Below are 11763 nucleotides of genomic sequence, written 5' to 3' on the forward strand. Positions count from 1 at the left end.
CAACAACAACAACAATAATAATATATTTTTTTGATTTTTCAAAAAAATACGCTTGGTCCATATTGGTCCAAGTTTAATAGCATTGCTGATAACATCTCCCACTCTACAAATCAATATCCTATGCCTTTTGATAACAACTGTTTATCAACTTTTATGTGTGGCTTCTAAATCAGCTCTATTGTCAGCTTGGTAATTTCACAAGCTTTTTGTCTAGTGTGCCACAGAGCTAGCAAAGTTTAGCTAACGTTGACGGTTGCTAACTTCAGTCACACTTACCAACAGCTTTTGAGAGCCGGAGCTCCTCGTTCAGCCACCTGCACAATATATCCGACATCTTCTTTCTTTAAAGTTTAACTCGAACAATATACTTCCGTTTTATTAATGGACATGTTACCAGGTAATAGTACGACTCTTTAGTGCGTTAATAACGGCTCAAAAATAGAAAGGACCAGAGGAAATCCCAGAGGTGCACTATTGCCATGGTGACAGGTCAACAGGAGGGGGCACTCATGGGAGAGCAGGCGGGCACAAAGACTGTATGGGCGGGCACAGTTGGTCCTGGATCAGTTAGCTTGTCTGTACCCAAGATGATTTAAACAGGGAGGTAATGACTGCAAACTGATCCAGAACCTGCTCAATTCCACACCTAAGAGGGTCCGCGAAGACGATTGTTTTTAGCAAGACTCCACTTCAGCCATCCTTCAATTACGGAACAAAGGCAAAGAATCACTTCAAAAATGTACTTGAAGGCAACGTTGAGAGCACATTAAATGGCGGTTGGGGCCCGGAGTAAAATTTTATAAGGGGCGCAGCGAGGATAAACATGAATAAATGATACATCGTTCTCCTGCACTGCTATCCAAACAAGGACTGCCAGGTAACGTAAAGCAGACGATGAAGGTACACCAAACGCCACAACCAAAAAACACTGACAAACTGACAAGTGGCCAGAAAAATAACTTTATTGCCTTTAAACAAGTAGCATTTTAATCGATTTATGTCATAGTGTTAACATTTATTTTATTTTATACCTCAGAAGCAGTCTCATTTAATTCAATCATTAGTAAAATATTCTGCAAAATATTATGAAATGTGAAGCCTTTTCTCAGGTGCACAATACTTCATCCATGGTGTTGTGCACATTAGTCAGTGTTAGTGTTTTAAAGCTATAGGGTAACATACACATGGAGTTTAAAGGATTTATGAGCCAGTTTTTCTTAGTAATAGTTTATACAACATGCATCGGTTTTGCATAAACATCTGAGGCCAGAGATGATGAGTAAGGCAGCAAGAGTACCCTGCTGTTTAAAGCACAAAAATGTAATGTCGTACAGAGTAAACATAGACTCCAAATAAAAATGTGGATGAACAAAGGAAAATTGCATGTCAGCAGTGGCCATGTACTATATGAATCTGCATGAGTACTCTAGCCCTACTTACGATGTGTCAGTGACACTGCAGTGATAAGACAGGAATGCAAAGCCGGCTAAGTTATTATAAGACAGGTTCAATTCTAATGCAGTTTACATGATTTTCTAGACACACAATTATGTACAGTTAGTTGTATATAAAAAAAAGTTGCCATCTTATTGATGCAAATCAAAATAAAAGCATGCAACACATAGCATTTACAGGTTAGTCTCCAAAGCCGTGCTTGTTTGAGAAAGCAGGCTTCAAAGGAAAACAATATGCAGCCATGTTTAAATACTAAAAAACAATATCCATCCTTTTCCACTGCCTTGAACTGATCCCTGATCTTACAATGCAACTGGTTGGTTCATTCTTTACTCGATTTAACTGCCAGAATATGTAGCTTTTGATTGATTATTTTAACCATTTCCCCCAATAATCAAGTAAAAATTCAGATCAGTTTTACAAGACAAAGAGAAAGGAGTGATACATTTTTCTCAGTAGTCAAAGAGGACTGCCTGCCTGTCATCAGTTCATCAGTGAAGCCATCCATTATACTTAGTCTAAAGTCATCCTTCATGTCACAGTAGTCATACTTAAAGCTTGTTGGCAACAATAAACCACAGACTGCCACACAGGCAAGCAAGGGCCTGGCTCTAAAAAACAAAAAATCATTCGGGTTACCACTGGATTAGAATGTCAAAGGATAATCTTTGCATAAGGATTCTTTTGGGAAGCCTTGCCAATGGTGCATCATTAACACCCACACTGTACACATCAGTGGGGAGCAAATCAAGTATGAGGAGTCTACTTGGGCAATAAGTGGCATGTATTTGACACCATAATGGAGATGCCAAAGTGCTGTCACGCGACCAATATTCACAAGATCATTTCCACACATTTTTTGTCAAAAATATAAAGTGATAGCATTTTTGGAAATTCTCTAGTTTCCCAATATAGCTTTCCCCATGGTCCGTTTTTCCAGTCACAAAATAAGGGAAATTAGGGAATTAAGGAATTCATTTGTAATAAAAAGATGGGGAAAAAAAGGAAAAAAAAACATGTATGTATTGTAGACTTAGAGCTTTTTCAAAATAAACAAGCCTTGGCACAGCAAATCAACTTCAAATGCATTGTCGGCCATCTCTCTGAGCTTGAAGATAAAGCGACCACACAAATATACTGAGAGGGCTAAGAGTAAAATTTCAACGCCAACTAAAATTGATAAAAAACACACATCCTTTGTACGTCACGCTCAGTGCCAGTGTAATCTGTATGTTCATTACAATAAATTTCTGATTTGTTCGGAACAGCATTATTGTAAGTAATTCTTATTCATTGTACATAACATTTAGGAGCAAGGCAGCATGTGGAAGGCAATATGGTGCAAATGACCAGAAGCATTACATTTATCGAGGCAATTTAACACTGTAAATACGTTAATTCTCACAATTTGTTCAATATCAATCGTTAACTTGAGGATAATGTACAACACATAACATTTAAAAAGGACACTGGCCTGACTGTCAAATGCATTTCTTAACAGAGAAAAGAAAATACTGAAAAAAAACAACTCATATTTTGTATTCATGTTCTAGCTTATATCAGTGTATATATTTAGGGGCTCATCACCCACACAATTCCAGACCATACCAGACAGCACCACTCTTGTACATGTGGAAAATAATGATTCTTCTCATTCACAAATGCATCTTTCATCCAACATCTCACTGTTGAAAGTAATTGGGGAAAAAGAGATCACGTCAGTAACAACAGGAGCTACCTTGGTATTGATCCAGGAGAATGACATCTTTAAATACCTTTTAAAATTGTATCATTTTTATTTACAGCCAAATGCCTCTTTTCCTTTCAGTAGCTCATAAGCTGTCATGAAACAGGGAAGGGTATCCCAATGGCCGACCAGCAGAAGACATGGATAAACAGAGGTTTTGCCTACTTTGTTACCTTCTATTGAAATTGTTTTTTTGTAGTGTTCTTTCAAAAATGTACTTTACTGGTATTGTTCCGTCATTAGGTTTAAAACTTTCTTGCTTTCAGTTTTCTTTTGTAGTGTGTAACGTTTGCATCATAAGAAAGAAAAACATCTGAAATGCAAGCTAAAAACTGGATAATAAACTGAAACACAGAATATGCCATTGCTAAATGCCCATTGTCGTTAGTCACGGCGGGTGACGTAACAGCCACCAGGTTGCCAGGGGGTGCCATAAATATGATTGAAAAGAGGTATAAAGAAATATTTGTTGTCAGAATAGAAATGTTTTGATATATAAATATACTGATTTTGATTTATATTTGTATGACTGAGAAAATTAACTACATCATAACCTTAAATAAAATTATTGTTGTTAAAGTACAGCTGTAAGAACGTAGTGCTACATTGGCGGGGATTTTTACCAAGACCATATGGGTAAGGTTTGTTTGATTCATGCCCCAGTAATGAATCTGAATGTTTTATGTTAACCCCCCTGGCCTGTCTGCTAGTAGTGAGAGAGAGATGATATCATGGTTTTGTGGATGACAGCAGGTTGGTGAACCAGGTTGCTGCCGATGATGACGGCTGTTGTTTCTCATCTGCATGTTCCTCTCCATCAGGGAGGAGGAACTGAGTGGAAGCAACTGAGATGGGGGATCCAAGAGACGGTGCCAGGCCCTCACTTTCTCCAGTCTCTACAGGGGAGTCAAAATGCCAGGAGCTCTGGGGTTTGTAGCCCCCGGCACTGGCAGCCTGGGGCTCAAGGAAAGGCTTGGGTGATGCTAGGCCTGTGTCATCACTTGGGGCTCTAGATTGCATCTGGGGCCAGTAACCTCCTCCTCCTCCTCCTCCTCCTTCTCCACAGACCGACAGATCAGCCTTAGGTTGGTGGCCCTCGGAAGAGCCCTGCGGATCCAGCTGGAAGACCAAAGAAGACCCTGAGGTCTGGATCCCGGTGTACGTCACATCGGTGCATGCTGAATCCAAAGAAGATGCAGACGAATCAGAGGATTCTGGGAAACGCGGCCTTAAGGGCCGCTCATCTACAACTTGGTTGTAGTAGCGTAATGACGTTGGCTCATCTGTGTCAACTGGCTCGTCTCCTATCCCCAGCCCTTCTTCATCCTCGTCTTCTTCAGGAATGACGACAAGCACCTCTTTACTAGAATCCCACTCAGGCTTTTCTACCATATGGACCAAACTGTGGGGAGATGGCTTCACATCCAACGGCCCCTGTTAGACACACAGTGTTAAACACTTTACTGGGTCAGTTTAAACGGGAGACAACCGCCTCATAGTCTTCTCACAAGGGATGATAAAAAAATATATAGAATTAGCACTCAATGAGTTTATTGGTGAGGGTCAGATTGAATTAGACTAATACTGTACCTGTGACCTGGACCAATCATCAGACAGCTTGGGCTCTGGTATGTCTGGATAGAATGCATTTTTCACCCTGGTGACAAAGCAAGATATCACTTCAAAAAACATTATCATAAAAACCTTAACAAATAAAATTACTTCCTAATAGCTTGTCTTCAATACAGTGTAGAGAATAAGCTGCTGCTTATACTGGGTGTTCGCCAATATGGTATTTTTTAACTGTTGCTTTGTTTGTACTTCTTACATTATTCATGGAACACACACAAACAAGAGAGAGAAAAAGGATAAATGCATCACGGTCTCACCATTTTCTTTTCTTGTAGCAAATGAAGGTGACAACAGCCAGGAGTAAGGCTGTGATTCCCAGGGAAGCCAAAATTTCCAGGATAAGCCCATCCGCTGTCAGGACAGGACAGTGGAAATATTACAGATATTGGACTTAGAGCAAGATGATTATTTTTCCTGTAGTCACTTGTCAATATTTATTTATACAAGCATATTTTATAGCCTCAAATAATATTAAAAGTAATACTTGTAGAATATACAATTGCTTATTTCCAGTCGTAGTAACACACATAATTATACATTCACGTACTGAATGGCTCCAGCATAATGGAGGCAGTGGCGCCTTTGTCCTCGCCTGCTGAGGTGTAGGCCTTGACAGTAAAGTTATAGAGGCCTTGAGAAAGACCTTTTACTGTGTAGCTCCTGCTTTCTAGATCTGACAGATTGGCTGTTCAAAGGACAGGGTGAAAAACAAGAAAGAGGTGTGGAATGGAAAGAAAAAGGAGAAATGAGAAGAAACGTGCGAGTTTAACAAGATACAAAATGCACTTTCTACAACATATAGTGATGAATGTTATAATGAAGCATGCAAGCATGTGTATACAATTACCTAGAAGTGTGAACTGAGAGCCACCACTGATGTAAATGTTGTAGCCCAGGAGGAAGCCTCTTCTGTTGACCAGCGGGATCTCTCTCCAGGTGAGGAGAATATCAGAGTCCTGCTGAGTGGTTGACAGGAGAACAGAACTGGAAGGGACTGTGGAAGCAGCAAGGAAGGGAGGAAAGAAAACAGAAGAGATGGGTCAGAGGGATAACAAAGACAATCGAACAAAGAGTCAGCAAATAAAATGCAGAGTATGATTGCTGAAGTCATGGCTTCTTTGTAAAGAATAAGCTTTTCACTCGCAGTGCTATCCATACCAAGCTCCTGCATGTATCCCTGCCAATGCTGCAGCAGCTCTGGGGCCTCTGAGGAGCTACTGTACAGGGAAATGTTGTACCTCACACCCGGCTGGAAGTAGGCTGATGGCAAAGAAAGTGGATTATTATGTATTACATTACAGTATGATTTCAATTGACAGCCCCCTACGGGCAGATACTAGACATTAAAGTTAAGTTTGAGTATGTGGGAAGGTGAAACTCCTTTTGACTTTTTAAATCCCTAAACACTGTTCGACTGTAGTAATACCGACCTGACTCAATGGTGACATTAGTATTTCCAGCAGCCAACTTGATCCACTCTACAGGGCAGTCCCACTTGCAGGAAGCTTCATACCATTCAACCACATAAGCACAGGTGTCGTTGGCATTGCGCTGCCAGAACAGAGGGAAACCTCTGTTGGTATAAACTGCCCTGGACACAGTAAGGGGTTCCACGTCTGGAAAGAATAAAATATGTATACAGAAATGTAGGAACTGCATGGGTTTATATTATCCTTTATAATTAAGTGACTGCTGCTATCAAGTGAGAGTTGTATGACTGTGAAAATGAAAAATCATCCAGTTGCTCTAAGTACCTTAAACCTTAACTGACTGAACACATCTTAAACTGGTGCCTCTAAAAATTAACAAACTATCACTTTTTGCCTGCTGCCGTGCTTCTTACTAAAAATCTCCAAAACACACCGTTTCCACATACCTGTCAGACGTAAAGGTATAAGCACACTTGCAGGTTGAGACACCCCAGCAGCATTCTTTGCAATGACAGTTGCCATGACCTTGTTGCCACTGCTGCGGCTAGCAATCTGTGTGAGGTTGACTGGTACAGCATAAGTATCCGGTGAAAAAAATTCTGTGTGCTGGAAATTTCCTTCAGGGCTCCAGAGAGTAACTTCATAACCTGTGATCAGACCATGGCTCTGTCTTTGTGTCAGAGGCTAGAAGAAATCAAGTGAAAGGGAAGGAAGGGGGGAGAAAGAAAGACAGGAACAATTTTAAGTCTCCTTTTACTTACAATTTCAGACATTTGTATGATGTATATTCCCAATATGTTAAAAATGGAGAAAGATTAAAAGGAGAAAGGAGGAAGAAAACCACAGATGAAGAATAAAGACTAAAATAGAAGAACCCTGACAGGCAATGCACTTGCATCATCTGATTGTTGCTTATGTGAAGCTCCGCTGCTCTCTGCAGTAAAAACCATCACAATCAAATTCTATAACAATTTAATTCAAAAGGTGAAAAACAAAAAACTACCTTCCAAATGACCTGCCCAGTGTAGTCTTTGTTCATCCACATCCACACATCAGGAGCATCTGGAACTGAAAGGAGCACAACAAATGCAAAATGAAAAAGAAAAATGGCACTACTGCTGCTGTTTTGTAATTGCAATTAAGTGACAATTCTACTGAAACAGAGCAATAAAATGATGACATGAAAAGATCTGATTGAAAGATTGAAAGAAGTGTATATTATATATATATATATATATATATATATATATATATATATATATATATATATATATATATATATATATATATATATATATATATATATAAAAATAAGATACATGTAGCTGTAAGATAGCATGTAGCAACATTAATGATTAGCTACATGTCAGCTCAGGGTATCCTGGTAAGGCACTTGATTAATGCCCATTTATGGTAAGGCTAAAACAACCAGTTGATTGACTACAATTGTTGTCAACAATTAATGAGTAGTTAATCAGTATAAAAAAAAAATAAATAAATAAAAAAGCCAAACATTAACTAGTTGCAAAAAATTTGAAGACATCAGTTTGGGCTCTGACAACATGTAAAATGCATTTTTTAACATTTGTATAGTTTATATAGAATAAACCAGTCACAGATGATATGAACAAGACTGATTCAGATGAAAATAGTCATTAGTTTCAGCCCTAAAATCACTGAATTATCTGAAAATAGATAAAGATACCTCCAATAAACCATTTACCATAATTGCTGGTTTTAAAGGAAAACGATTTGCTCCAGGTTCCCCACTTCCAGAAACTCTGCTGGGCACCGCAGCGGACTTGAACACTGTAATCCTCATCAGGATACAGGTCTGACAGAACCACCGACCGCAGACCAACACCAGAAAAGGTACGCTGGACAGACACACATGCATTAAAATATATTGCTGTTTAGTACAGTGATGGTCACAAAGATGCTTCCTCCCTCCCTACCTCACTCACTCACTCACCTTTGTTTTGTACCCTTGGCAGTCAAGCTCTACCTGGCAGTCAAGAGCCAGAGAGGAATAGCTGTTGTACTTCCATTGCCACAACACAGTGGCATTCCAGGCATGGACAACAAAGGTTAGGTTGTCTGGTGCAACTGGGTACACTGAGGAGAAAGGTTGAAACAAGTAAACAAAAAAAACTACTTTTATTGGTGTATTTCATGTCTACCTTTACTTTGACAGATTGGTATAAATCCATTCATTGATTTGGAGAAGGTGAGGGTCATACACCTACCTCTGTGATTGATCTCAGCAGAGTCAGTGAGGCTGTACTGGCCGAGAGGGTTTACGGCTACCAGTGTAAAGTTACCCTCCCACTGGGCCACGCTACACTGCTTCTCCTGTGGGCTGCTCAAAGTACAGTTCCTTTAAAAAAATAAAAATAATTATAAATAATAAAATATATACAGCAATACAGAAACCCACCAAATTAAATAAAAATATAATGAGTTAAGATACTAGATCTAACCTATAGATCCAGACACAAGCCCAAACACGTTCATAATGTAACGTCTCTTCAAGCCAGCCTACAGACAATTCTTGTAAAAGGTCTGGCAAACAACCAGTGGTTACTAAGAAGTGCTTTATATTTCTTGTCAGCCTCTCATTATAATTTTATTTCTGGGCAGAAAACGCTTTTTAGAGAAAGGCAGGGGTAACAAATCATAAATAATGCAAAGATAATCTTTCAAAAACAGTCGCATTGTACCACATCCTGGCTTGTCCATTATTGCCTCCTCTGTCCCAGAAAATTATGACTTTCCACTGTGAGTTTCCAATATACTGTGTCTGATACCATTATATTATTGGAGTATGTTGTTTTGATTTTTTTACTTATGGTGATATCTTAAGTTGCTTTCAAACAAAAGCAGTTTAATTGTTGGTTTGTTTAAGTGATTAGATGATGTGAACTAAACTGTGACTGCCTGAAAATGTGCATCTGGTTCCAACGAACTACGGTGCCGTTGGTTTTGAAGTATGAAAGCAAAGCAGATCAACCACAGCATTTTGTGACAGCAGATATGTAATTTAAGCATGCATATTTTAAGCTACAGTCATATGAAATCCTTTTGCTGATTGTAAACTGTTAAGAAACTGATCTCCACATCAGAGATGGGTCAAGTTTGTGTCCTACTCCATATATTTTAGAAATTGGACCCTTTTGTGAATGAGCATGTGTGTACAGTACTGCTACCCGACCCCAACGGTTTTCAACACACCATAAGGTTTCAGGTCGGGTTACAGCCATTTTGTTGGGTACACATGTAAGTCCAAATGAGGTTTGCGAGTTAACAACCTGTTGTTCAGCGAGTAGCGTGTTCCTCGTTTTCCATACAAGTTTGTTTCTCGTTTTTCGTTCCACTGGCACACAGCTGAGGTTAAGTCACGAGTCTCGCACTCAAAATCAGTGGGCAGTGGTGGATCTGGGGAAGGGGAGAACAAGCAGAAACTTAGATGCTTCATCATATACATATATAAATAAAGGTTAACATAGACATCAATAATTCTTAACTGCCTCTCTTTGCCACTACAAGCACATTAATTCAATATGACAATCATTCACAATTCAGGTTTTTTTTTTCCATCCACTTATTCATCTTACATCCAACAAACACCACTGTTCCAGACAGCTTTGTCTTCGGGTTGTCAAAACAGACAATGTTGGTTCCCGTCTGGCCGGACAGTTCCTGATTAACCACTGTGGTGGCAAAACTTCGCCGACTTAGCCGTGTTGTGTTCATGACTGTGTTGCTGTAGCGAATGGTACCAAATTGCTTCCCCTCTTCCACAATGCAACAGAAGGTGGTGTTGGCCCCCACCGGCACAATTCTGTCCTGGGGGTACATCTGGAATGCTTCATTGTTCGGGAGATCGTTTCCTGGAAAGAGTGAGGAAGAAGAGAGCAGAGTGTTTAGAATTGTCAAATGATAGCCATAAGAGGAGAGGGACAAATAAATAAAGATCTATATACAGTATATATACATTATTTTAATTGAAATAGCTTCAGCTCCCCCTAAATGAATAAATGCATTATATTGATCCCAAATTGACAGGTTAGGTAAAGCAGCAATTCATGTTTCTCTAGTTAATGGTGTCCTACAATATATCATATATGGGTGTAATTATTGCCCCTCTGACCTTGAAGTATCTGAGTATTGCTCCATTCACTTGTTGTCTGTCCATCTCGTGAGCGGATTTTGATCGACAGCGAGGTACACTCAAGAGGTTCAACTGAGGTCCAGTTCCACTGGTGCCGACCACTCACCTGATTCATCGTCACAGACACTGTCTCCTACAGATGATACGCAGTGAGGGAAAGAACAATTCGGTGAATGATTGTTGGTGATGATAGTCATAGCTTAAGCGGGAAAAGAATGATGTACAGTATATCATTTCTGAATGTGGTGTGCGGCAAATAAACTAAATATAGCTTTGAAAGCTCCTTTTAGAGTCCGACCATTAATATTGACTAATATTAGCTCATTACAGACAAATCTGTATCAGCGTACTGTATATGTCGGCCAATAAATGACAAGAAATTGAAGTACAGAAATGCCAAAGATATGTTTAAAAACAGTGTCACATATTGATTTGTTTCTTAAGTGTACTTTCCAACTGTAAAATGTTTTACCCAGTACGTTTCTTGGTCGCAATCGTTTAAAAAGACAAAAACAAATATAAGGGAACCTTATCCAAAATTATTTATTCAGTATACGTAATTGCACAAAAATGTGTTGGTTAGGGCTAATTTTACATGAGAATCTAACCAACATGTGGCATAACTGTACAATAAGAAAAGCATGAGAACAAATTAAGAAAAATATAAAGAAATGCTCTTACATAGAAGACAGTTTCATTGAGTTCAGTTCTTAGAATCATGAGGTCAAAGGTTGTGGCTGCTCCCCCCAGCCAGGATATGGTTAGATGCTGTTTATACATGTTGGCTGACAGGCTCACCTGCTGGGGTACAGTAAGGACTGAAAGAAAAGAAAAAAAGATGAAAACAGAATTAATTCTATAATTTTGACAGCCTGTGCATTGAGATTATTGATTCATCAAAATGTTGAGGGTAGTATTGGCCCTTAATACAGTTTGGTTCTTACCATCTTTGGCATTAGTGTGTATAGCCAAGAGGCCCAGGAGAACACAGATGACAGGGCTACAGTTAGGCTTTGAGCTGAGACTGACACTTAAGCGAGGCATGGTGTTTAACAGACGGGGTCACTGTCTGCAGACGCTAAGGTGGTGGTCCACTACAGCAACACCATTCTAGACATCCTGAGAGCAAGACAGTACAGGTTGCCCTGTGGAAAAAGACAGCAGAAGAGAGAATCAAACGGTAAATGTACGATGAATACAATAGAGATCTGCTAAAACACACACATAAACTAGAGACCATCTTGCGATTGGATAACACCAGCTGGGACATCAAACCGGGCCAGGGGTGTAAAGTGTGGGGGGGAGGGGGGGGGGAGGGGCAATGGTGC

At 39.6% G+C, this 11763-nt stretch overlaps 2 protein-coding genes across 10 annotated transcripts in view; both read right to left on the minus strand.

Annotated features, from left to right (window-relative positions):
* The window catches only part of spef2 (sperm flagellar 2), a 19042-nt gene extending 18511 nt beyond the window's left edge, over positions 1-531 (minus strand). For all 7 annotated transcript variants that reach the window (XM_032515620.1, XM_032515619.1, XM_032515618.1 and 4 more), the window contains exon 1: positions 277-531. In XM_032515620.1, coding sequence (XP_032371511.1) covers positions 277-334 — 58 coding nt within the window. In that variant the 5' untranslated portion in view covers positions 335-531. The remainder of the gene's footprint in view (positions 1-276) is intronic.
* A 416-nt stretch (positions 532-947) lies between these two features.
* lifra (LIF receptor subunit alpha a) overlaps positions 948-11763 on the minus strand; it is a 20388-nt gene continuing 9572 nt past the window's right edge. For all 3 annotated transcript variants that reach the window (XM_032515623.1, XM_032515624.1, XM_032515625.1), the window contains 17 exons: positions 11380-11580; positions 11117-11253; positions 10415-10568; positions 9879-10154; positions 9573-9699; positions 8511-8641; positions 8237-8379; positions 7988-8141; positions 7268-7332; positions 6711-6948; positions 6265-6450; positions 5993-6094; positions 5682-5828; positions 5382-5519; positions 5092-5185; positions 4793-4859; positions 948-4636 (listed from right to left, as the gene is read on the minus strand). In XM_032515623.1, the coding sequence (XP_032371514.1) occupies positions 3932-4636; positions 4793-4859; positions 5092-5185; positions 5382-5519; positions 5682-5828; positions 5993-6094; positions 6265-6450; positions 6711-6948; positions 7268-7332; positions 7988-8141; positions 8237-8379; positions 8511-8641; positions 9573-9699; positions 9879-10154; positions 10415-10568; positions 11117-11253; positions 11380-11479 (2964 nt within the window). In that variant the 5' untranslated portion in view covers positions 11480-11580 and the 3' untranslated portion in view covers positions 948-3931. The remainder of the gene's footprint in view (positions 4637-4792; positions 4860-5091; positions 5186-5381; positions 5520-5681; positions 5829-5992; positions 6095-6264; positions 6451-6710; positions 6949-7267; positions 7333-7987; positions 8142-8236; positions 8380-8510; positions 8642-9572; positions 9700-9878; positions 10155-10414; positions 10569-11116; positions 11254-11379; positions 11581-11763) is intronic.

This window comes from Etheostoma spectabile, chromosome 5 (assembly GCF_008692095.1).
Source record: "Etheostoma spectabile isolate EspeVRDwgs_2016 chromosome 5, UIUC_Espe_1.0, whole genome shotgun sequence".
Lineage (NCBI taxonomy): Eukaryota > Metazoa > Chordata > Actinopteri > Perciformes > Percidae > Etheostoma > Etheostoma spectabile.